At 42.4% G+C, this 10,940-nt stretch overlaps 1 protein-coding gene across 3 annotated transcripts in view; it reads right to left on the bottom strand.

Annotated features, from left to right (window-relative positions):
• FHOD3 (formin homology 2 domain containing 3) overlaps positions 1 to 10,940 on the bottom strand; it is a 487,786-nt gene that overhangs the window by 259,561 nt on the left and 217,285 nt on the right. For all 3 annotated transcript variants that reach the window (XM_025365274.1, XM_025365275.1, XM_025365277.1), the window contains exon 5: positions 5,120 to 5,225. In XM_025365274.1, the coding sequence (XP_025221059.1) occupies positions 5,120 to 5,225 (106 nt within the window). The remainder of the gene's footprint in view (positions 1 to 5,119; positions 5,226 to 10,940) is intronic.

Genomic DNA, 10,940 nt, shown 5'->3' with positions numbered 1-10,940 from the left:
CCACCTCGCCCGGCTAGTTTTTTGTATTTCTTAATAGAGACGGGGTTTCACCGTGTTAGCCAGGATGGTCTTGATCTCCTGACCTCGTGATCCGCCCGTCTCGGCCTCCCAAAGTGCTGGGATTACAGGCTTGAGCCACCGCGCCCGGCCGCTGTGTATTTCTTTAGAAACACTGCTCTACATGAAGTATTTGTTACAACTGAATGCTTGCTATAGTCAACAATATTCATAATTAACTTGTACTTTAGAAAAATTACAACTTGAAAGAGGCTGGGCATGCTTGTGGCTCATGCTTATAAGCCTAGCACTTTGGGAAGCCAAGGCAGGAGAATCTCTTGAGGCCAGGAGTTTGAGACCAGCCTGGGAAACATAGTAAAACCTCATCTTTACAAAAAATAAAAAATATTAGCCAGCCATGGTGGTACATGCCTGTGGTCCCAGCTATTAGGGAGGCTGAGGCAGAAGGATCACATGAACCCAGGAGTTTGGGGCTGCAGTGAGCTATGATTGCAATCGTGCATTTTAGCCAGGGTGATAGACCGAAACTACATCTCTTAAAAAAAAAAGGAAAGAAAAGCCTTACTCATCATAAACTAAAGTTACCCAGAGACAAGCATTCTCTAATCACAGGAAAAAATACCTTGGAAGAGAGTAAGAGGGAAAACCAAAATCAACCTTAGAGCCGAAGTACTTAGGTAGAGTTAGAAGCTGACGGCAAATTTGCTGCCCGATGAGGTGAAGGGCTCAGGGTCGTGGATGCTGCTTGCCCCACCCGTGAAATAGTCCAGCTTCCCTCTCTTACCTCAGAACAGAGGGTGTACAAAGGGTGTACACTCAGAGGGTATACAAAGGACAAAGGACACTTTGTCCCATCAAAGGTCAGGATCTGGCCCTGGCCTTGCCTTGCTTCCCCTGGCAGGAGCTCCTCGCCCACTTGACCCATGGTGCTCCTGCACACAGCACCGGGGGCTGACAGGCCATCAGGCCACAGACCACAGCAATGATGACTCAGATCATTCAGCACTTGCAGAAGAAGCACGGCGAGGAGCCTCCGAACCACCCTCCTCCAAATCTACCCAAATGACCAATGAGACGTGGACAAGACAGTCCCCAATCCCTGAGACTAGGAGTAGGTCAACCACACCCCACTGACCTTGGCAGATCCATCCAGAAACACCAGAGAGACTGCGGCTGATCCAGGGGGAATGGTGGGGCCAGCACCCAGCTCTCTCCTGTGAGAAATGCAGCACTGCAGAAAGGCAGAAAAGCTAGACAAGGACACAGTATCCTGTGGCCTGTCAGGCCAGGGGAGAGCCACGAACGGCCTAATTTGAGTCCATTTGGGGTCCTCTGTGCCTGTAGAGGCTGGAAAGAGCAGGACACAAGTGCAGGTCTCAGCTACTCTCCGGCCCAGTTTCTTAAGAGGGTGCAGGCCTGATGTACAGTGACAGTGGCTGGCAAGAGGAGCCACAGATGGGACATGCAGAGTACTCCAGGGAAGCATGTGTCATCATGTGTCAACAGCAACAGGGTGACCTGGCCTCTCTTCCCCTCCCAAGGAGTTACAGGCTGCAGCTTCCCTGCCCCTGACCACACTCCTGGGCAGTGTGGCTGCTTCACCCTGGAGGCCACATCCCTAACAGTGTGCAAAGGAGACATGAAAGAGAGGCCAAACGGAGGTCAGACCCAGCCAGGGCCCCAAGACAGAGGTTTCAACAACTACAGGAGGAAGAAAAAGCAAACACTACATAGTGATTGCCTCTTTCTGCTGTAAGGGCCAGCTTCTCCAGCCCTCCCCAGTTCACATCCCACAGGCCCTGGGTCGGCTTAAGTTTTCAGTATTTCAAGAAAAGCCAGTATTTCAAAGAAAAGCTGTATTTTTATGTCATATCTCCCAATTTTTAAATGTTCATAATTCAAAATCTTTAAACCTGTTAAATAGGGCATACAAAACACTGGCAGGTTCCATTTAGCCCCAGGGCTGCCAGTCTGCTCATGCCACATTGATTTTTTTATTGGAAATAGTCCTGTTGCACCACTCGGCAAGAGGAGAGACATCAAATGAGGAAGGACTCCATTCTCAACACCGGCCTCAACCCACCTGGAGCTGAAGACACCTCCAGGACTCCTGGGTCATCCACATCAAAGCCTAGCTGTGCAGCTACCATGACAATCTCTGAAGTCCAGAACCAAAGCAGAAAGCCCTCCTGGCAGGAGACAGGAAAGAGCTTCCTCCAAGCCAGCTGCGTGGGACACAGGAACAGTGTCATGAGGTTGCGGAGAGTCAGGCTGGGCTGTTCAGTGGAAAATACGGTAGCCAAGGACCTAACCTTAGTTCAGGAAGCAAGAAACTCTTCCCCTTTGCTCCTGTTTCCTCACCTTGGGGCTAGTTTGGTGCCTTCCCTATGGTCTGAACCCAACCTCTCCTCTTCTTTTTGGCATTTTGTAAAGTGCCAACATATTAACTTCAGTTTTTCTGACATGGAGGATGTCAGTTTAATTACCACGTGATCATTTTGTGCCACTGCCTTCTTACATCATAAAATCTCTTTCCATGCTATCTATGATACTTCCATTTCTGGTAGCATCAATGCCAACAAACACCATCTGACCACACATTCTGATTCTCATTAAGGGATCCCCTAATATACATGGCATGTGGGGATTTTTTCCCATAGTGGAATACAGTCAACTCTGGGACAGTTTTTCCAAAGAAGCCTGAAATCTGGATTTTTAAAAAAATACCAAATCTCCCAATTTTTAAATGCTGACAACCATTAAAACATTTCAACATGTATGAGGGCAAACAAAATATATCTGCAATTTTCTTCTAAAATGAAAAGGTTGAGTTAAATGAGTTTTAAGATCTTATCCAGCTTTTAAAATAACTGATACCGACTGAGGTGTTTTATGATTAATTGGTATTTTGGTTTGGAGGAAATGACCAAATTAAATTTCTCCATGTAAAGCTAGCCCGAACAGGCAGTTTCTCTTGAGTTACAGCCAGAAAGGGCAGCTGGTCTTACCGTTTCTACTTATCTCTCTCTTTTCTCCTCCAAAGCATATCACATATGTGCAATTTCCAAACATACAAGACACATGCAACTCAGCATATAAAACATGCCATGCAGGGGACCCCACAGGGACCTGCTTCAAGACAGTGTATATCTTGGTTTCATCGTCACAACCCCTGGGCCTGACATGGTGCATGGCCCATAGAGAAGGCTCAGTAACGTGTGCAGAAAGTTTAAGTTCCCAGGAATATACCACTCTAGGTCCTCCTTCCATAAGAATTATTATGAGGTACAAAATTCCACAGTAGACTTAAATTAAATACTGGCTATCCCAAAAAACTTTAGATCGTTAGCTATAACCATCCAGGAATAATAAGTGAGATAAATATTATTCCTCCATGTTGTACAGCTAAGCAGGCAGATCATGAGGTCAGGAGATCGAGACCATCCTGGCTAACATGGCGAAACCCCATCTCTACTAAAAATACAAAAAATTTAGCTGGGCGTAAACTAGCCGGGCGTGCTGGTGGGCGCCTGTAGTCCCAGCTACTCTGGAGGCTGAGGCAGGAGAATCGCATGAACCCGGGAGGCGGAGCTTGCAGTGAGCTGAGATCGCGCCACTGTACTCCAGCCTGGGTGACAGAGCAAGACTCCGTCTAAAAAAAAAAAAAAAAAGTCAGCAATAAAGCATATCTACTGACAACTTCGAGGATCTACTACAAGCCCAGGAAAAGACTAAAGGTGAACAAAAAGAGCCAACTCCACAGCCCCACAAACACTACGGCACACATACCATGGGTCAGCCAAGTGAGAGGCTCAGGAACTCTCACACACATTTGCCATTTATCAAAATGAACAAAAACAACACTGACTTGAAAAGACAACCTTATTATTATTATTATTATTTTTAATGAGCCCTATGTTCTCTCTGTTGCTTTTCATTGCAGTGGCTCTACAGAGGGGAAAGAGGGAAGGACTGAGAGCTCTGATTGGCAGAAAAATGCCACAGACCATAAGGAAGCATTCTCAGGGCAAAACAAAACAGCTGAGATGACTGTATCAGTTTGCTTGTCTCACTCAACTTCAAACACGGACATCTGATATCAAATCACACTTTTCATGTATGATTTTCATTCTTCCTTTACCCAAGAAGAAAAGAAAGGAAGGTTTGGCAGCTTTATTTTCTCCTACGAGCGCTGAACATGCAGTCTGTGGGGTCACAGGCATAGATATAGAGGGGATGGCAGAACCCGGACCAGCCTGATATGCCTCAGTGCCTGGGCACAGCTGCTGCCTGGCGCACTATGGGTATTGCCTTTATTAGGTAAAAAGCTTGACTTTGAGTCTCAATATTTTTTCAACTGGAAAATGTAGATAATATTGAGCTATATAAAATTCTTTTGTAGGTCAAAACTGTTGATAGCAGCAGTTTCATACAGTTCAACCTAATCATTCCTTCCCTGCCTATGAACAGGTGTTTTTTGTTTTTGTTTTTGTTTTTTTTACAGGATCAAATGAAATTATTTACATGAAGGTGCACAAAAAAAAAAACCTATGACTATAAAAACACCATTAACTTTATAAACTGGAACAGGAATTAGCGCTTCAAACTCTATATTCGCATCGCTTTATAAATGAAATCAGAATCGCTCTTTAAAAGGCAAATCCCGGACCCACTCAAAACTATCGAATCAGAAACAGGAAGACAAGGTGAGAAATATGCACTTTGACAAGAGCCCCAGGTGATAACTCAAATTGGGAGAAAATTTTTTTTTCCAAGAAATAAATTGCCCCCTTTGGTTTGGGGTGGCTTTCTGCTGAGATGCAGGCTTTACCCAAGCCCATTTAGTATGTCTCCTTCCTCGACAAATAAGAGACATTATAAAGAACCCAGTGAGTGGTACAGTTTTCCTAATAAGCTGGCAAAATAACTCCAGGTGAAAGTCAGTAAAAATTAGCACAGTCACTAATTACTAGGAACTGATAAAACCTGATGCAGATGTTTTTTCCCATAGGGTGTAAAGCTCTCAGTAGTTAAGTCCTGAAGGGGAACCCAGATCCCCCCTGCAGCTGGGGCAGCTGCTGCATGCCCAGTCATGACTTACCCCTTAAGATGTAGTTCTGATAGTTCTGATCAGCCTCAGCTCCCACCTTGATCAGACATGTCAGACCTTCAGCCACTACAAATTCATGTACCAAATCCTTGTCATCCTGGCAGGAAAGAAAAAAAAAAATACTTCAAATACTGTCCCTGTCCACGTTCCATCCCAGCTGTGCTGCTAAAAGTATGTACAAGCCTTTAAAGCCAGAATGGCCCCTACAGATTGCTCTACTCTATTCAAATGAAGCATCTCAACTCTTGCCAAAAGAATTTTACAACCAGTCCCCTCATTGTCCTTTGCCAAAGACCAGTTATTGCCTTCCGGGCAATCTAATAAAGATAAGGCAAATGAATCTCCTCACTGCCAGAAATATGGTGTCTTGTTTTTCATTCTTCAAGAAACACCAGGCTGTACTCTTCCATGGGTCCCAAGGGTCTGGCCATGCGAAGCTTGCTGGTTTTTAACTACAGGAAACATTTGATTGCAGCAAAGACTATCAGGTGAGGAACTCAAAGCCACTCCTGTGTTCCAAAGACAGTCCTTGGGACAGCAGTTACAGAAAAGGCTCTTGCAAGGGCTGAGAACCATGGAAAGCAGTATATCCAACCTCCAGTAGTTGTACTGCCTGCAGGACAAGCATGGAAGCAGGGTGCAGGATTGGCCATTAACCTGCAGCAACCTTGCCATCCCTCGAAAGGACCGCCTTGGCCGGCTTGCAGACCTGATCACAGAAGGCAGGACATGAAAGAAACCTCATGGGTCATCTCATCCAGTGGTTCTCAGACAGAAGTCTCCAGACCTATCAGCCAACAGAGACTGGCACCTGGGAACTTGTTAGGCCCCACTCCTGCCCTCCTGATTAGGAATCTGTACAGGGAGGCCCTGTTCCTCAAGCTCAGAAGCAGGTGATTCTGAAGAGCTCAGACGGTTCTTATATTAGAATCATCTGGAGAGCTTTAAGAAGGACTAGAAAGCAGGACCTTACCCAGATGGATTTAATCCAAATTTCTGGGGTGGGGCCCAGGCTCTGCTATTAAATTCCCTAGGAAATCCTCAAGGGTTGCCTATTCAAGAACCACTGATTTAATGCTAGCTTTTCTTTACAGATGAAGACACTAAGACTCAGGAGAGGCAAAAAGAAAAAAAAAAAAAAAAATGTGGGCAAGATCACTTAACTCCATTCAGCCAGACCCAAGCCCAGTCATTTTTTCGTAGTACCAAGCTCTCTGAGAGAGATTTTTCCACCATTGTTTTCCTCAATTGAGACTGGGAGATTTCCTCAATTGGACAGTGCCTTGTCTCAAAGGCATCTAGGATAAAGCTGAAACATTCATCTTAAATGATCACAACAGAGCAAAAATAAAAAACCTCAGTGATGTAAATGGTAGAAAGCTTAATGGAATAATGAAAGGTTATTATTATAGGAAAAGTCAGCAACCATGGCTTATCTCCAAAAGAGAAAATGTAGATGAACTGGCATAATTCTCCTGTTCCTACATGAAATCAGCCCCTTATTTTGATTTTTATGGCATTTTTCAATTATATGGATGGGGGACCAGGTCAATGTGGGCAGGCTCAGCAAAGGTTCCCTTTGAACCAGGAAAGAGCTCTTCAGGGTCAGAGCTGACTTGGGGGGAAGGGTGGGTGAGTGATGCCTGCGCCCTGAACGTAATGAAAGACAGCTGTGTTAACTCAGACTTCAAGATAATCATGGCTTTGGAAGAAAGAAAATGGGACAATATCATGAGTTTTTGGAAAATTACTTTACGCTCATATGTATAAAGGAAATAAAAAATAATTCTCTCTCCATCCATATCCTTTTCCACCAGCATATGTGAAAAGTGAACATTTAGATGAGCTCATGTCTAGTCAGAAAGTTTTTCCAAGCACGTAACAAATGTTTATTACTTTAACTAAAACTAGATTCACACATGACTTCATGGTGAAAAAGTGAGAACAAGCTCTCAAGAAACCACTCAAGCTAATCACTAATATTAATATACCAGAGAATTGACTGTCTGGCAAAGGCACTTGGAAAAAACACTGGACAGGCGAGACAGTGTTTATAAAAATCATTCAGAACTGAAATGTATGCACATTTGTAGATAAGGCACTCAGGAAAGAGAAATTTATTGATAATTAACTTGGAAAAAATCTTCCAAATTGGCAATGTGCTAGATTTTACACATATATCCTAAAATATATGAGCATTAAGAAATGACTTTCAAAACACCGGTGTCAGAATAGAGTGAAATCAAAATGTTAACACTGATAGGTGCTTACTGCTGCATTTCAGAATTTTCTGTAATGTCATATATTAAACTGTGATCATTTTTTAAATGCCTATTGGTCAAGGAATATTCAACCCAAAGAGATGACCAATGCCTCTGTTTTTCAGACACTTACAATCTAGTTTGGAAAAGAACATCCACACCTAGAAAACACAAGAGATGATGGAGACGCCAACCCACAGGTATGGAAGGTGGTAATCCATGCCCAGACAGCGCCGCTGCCTGTGTAATCCAGTTAATCCCCCCATGTGTCGCTGCCCTGTGGTCGAGTGCTGTTTTATGCACCCGTGTGTGGTCTTCCAAACAGACTATAAACTTCTAGTAACAAGCCCCTTCTTCCTTGCCTACACGCTGCCAACGAGGCTGTTCAAAAATATTTGTTTAATGACGGTCCTGGGAATTCAGAGAACAAACACTACAGAGTAAACTTGGTTGAAAAGATCTACAAGAGTCTAAGCATGTTTATTTTTTAATGTTTTCAATTGAGAGAACTATAAACATATACAAAAGACAACAGAATAATCTCGTGAACTCCAGGTGCCAATCAACGCACACCAACCCTGTTTCATTGATCATCCTACCCCTTCCCCTGCCACATTAATCTGAAGTGAGTCCCATACATCACATCATTTAATCCATAAACATTCCAATATGTATCTCTAAACTACAGGAACTCTTCTTAAAAATATGTACTCACAATAAAAAATTAACACTTTTCATTATGAAATGTCTGGTCAGTGGCCACATATCCAACTGTCTCATAAATACTGTTCTTTTCTTTTCTTTTCTTTTGAGATGGAGTCTCACTCTGTGGCCCAGGCTGGAGTGCAGTGGCGTGGTCTCTGTTCACAGGAGCTCCGCCTCCCTGGTTCATGCCATTCTCCTGCCTCAGCCTCCCGAGTAGCTGGGACTACAGGTACTTGCCATCATGCCTGGCTAATTTCTTTTTGCATAAATACTGTTTTTCACAGTTTTATTAGGATCCAAGTAAGACTCATACACGGCAGTTAGTTGATATGACTCTTGAACATCTTTTAATTCAATGAGTTTTTTTCTTTCCCACTGGAATTTGTGTGTTGAAGAAACCAGATCATTTGTCCTGTAGAGTAGCCCACAGTTCAGATTTTGTTGGTTACACCCCTGTGGTATAGTTTAACGTGTGCCTCTATCTTGGATCATTTACAAATAGTTTATTGCATATACAGGCATGCAGATCCAGAGGTGATTTTTTTGGCTTGACCACATCATCCATGGTAGTTTGTATTTCCATTGGGAGGCACGTAATACCTGGCTGAATCTCATGCTCATCATGTCAGCAGCTCTTGGGGCTCACCACATAGATCCATTAAATCATTCATTAGGGGCTGAAGGATGGTAATATTCTCATTCTGTTACTTCCTCTTGCTTATTAGATAGAATATTTCTACAAAAAAGACTTCCCCTCAACTATTCGATCATCCTAAAATCCGTAAGTGACAAGGCAAAATAAATGTGAGATACTAAAACTTAATTCATCTGCAAAATAGTAAGCTAGTTCACTAGCATCTTTCACCTGTTTTTTTTTTTTTTTGTCAATCCATTGTTATTTTGTAGTGTCATTATGAACTCATTAATACAAACTTAGTGTGTTTTGATCCAGTGCAATTATCACCCTTATTGATGCTCACTGTCCCTTCAACTTGCTTCTGAGTTCTTTCGGAAATAATCCTAGACTATTCGATAGCTTTCTTGCTTTCTGTATAAGATGTTCCAAGTTAATTAGTTTATTTTATTACATTTCCTACTCCAGACTTGGAATCAGCCACTTCTCCAAGGTGTTCTGGTTCCTTTTGGTGTTTCAGACCACAATCTCATTGCTAGTGGTGCTTTTGGCTAATGAATTATTGCTTCTAGCTTTTTTTTTTTTAATTATTATTTGCTTAAGATAATATACATGGGTTCATTCTGATATTTCCAATTAAATTCAGGAACACAGAGTTGTTAAACTTAAGAATCCTAATTTTTAAGAATGCGTAGAATGACAATTAGAATCTCACACACACACCAGTCTCAGAATAGTAATACCAACACCACCATCACCAATAGGATTATTGTAAACAGTTTTGTTGCGGTTGGGGATTTTTTGGTGGTTCTTCTTGTTCTCAGGGTATATCTAACTAACACTGAACAAATTACAGTGTTTTTAAGTCATTTGGAATAGCTATTAGCTGTGTGGCTCTGCCACCAGCTCTCTATCAGGTGTGAGAGAAGTCAAAGCTGAAGAATGGAGACAAGAGGCAGGCTGATAGAGGCTGATAGACTAAATGAGGAAGGTGGAGGAGTGCTGTGAGCATGGCCCTCTGGTGGCATAGAAACAGTCTAGCCCAACTGCAGTTTGAGATCTGAGCCCAAGAAGAGGGCATAATGGAGGGTGAAGTTTTGCTGTGTTCAGCTACGTATCAGGAAGACACACGTGGATACTCTGAAGTGGAGTTCTGGGAAATTAATTAGTTAGCACAGAAATTAGAGACAGGAAAGAGTGAAGACAGGGACATCTTCTAGAAGACAATTCAAGTTACCCAGGCCATTCATTTATAGTTTAAGTGGTACCAGATACTATGCTAGGCACAAAAGGCGTGGCGATGAACCCCAGTGAGCTCACAGACTACCAGACTCAAGACAAGTGCTCTGAAGTATCTTAAGTTCTATACAGTTTGAGTATCCCTTATCCAAAATGTCTGGGACCAGCAGTGTTTCAGAGAACATTTACATGTACATAATGACATATCTTGAGGATGGAACCCAAGTCTGAACATGAGATTCATTTAGGTTTCATACAGGTTTACATACAGCATGAAGGTAATTTTGTACAATAGTTTAAATAATTTTGTGCTTGAAACAAAGTTTGTGTGAATACCGAACCATGAGAAAGCAAAGGTGTCACTATCTTAGCCACCCACATGGGTGATCTGTGCTAGTTTGGCATCACCACCATTCCTGACTCTGAATTTATATGCTACCAATATGCAATCATTTTCTTACACTTATTCACACTTAAGAGGGAAAAAGATGACATGCCACTTATACAACGAAAAAACATAACATGTTCCGGATAACTAAGTAGTACAGTGGCATCACCAGAATGCCTGTCTCATCTGCTACAGTATCCCCCTACAATGTTGTGTTTTGGTTAAAAGGTTACTATACACTATATTTTATTTTGGGGGGTGAGAATAAACATCAAAAGTAGTTGAGGGACAAGAAGTGGGTCTTCTAGGGATGAGGAGGCATTCTTCTGGATGGGCTTTTAAAACTGTTTTCTCCACAATCATCTGCCTCATTAACAAGAGTTTTTGTCTTAGAAATATTTGCCTTTATAACCTAACATGATTTCTTCAAAACGTGTTCTGTTTTGAATGCACACTGATCTACACTTCAGTAAGCCCATCACATATTTTTGCCATGTCATCTCTAGGCACTTATTCTACAGTGTTATCTTCATCGTCATTTACACAAGATCACCTTGATTCAGAAACATTTTAGCTATTTCAATT

This window comes from Theropithecus gelada, chromosome 18, assembly GCF_003255815.1.
Source record: "Theropithecus gelada isolate Dixy chromosome 18, Tgel_1.0, whole genome shotgun sequence".
Lineage (NCBI taxonomy): Eukaryota > Metazoa > Chordata > Mammalia > Primates > Cercopithecidae > Theropithecus > Theropithecus gelada.
This window is presented reverse-complemented; position numbering and strand designations above follow the sequence as displayed.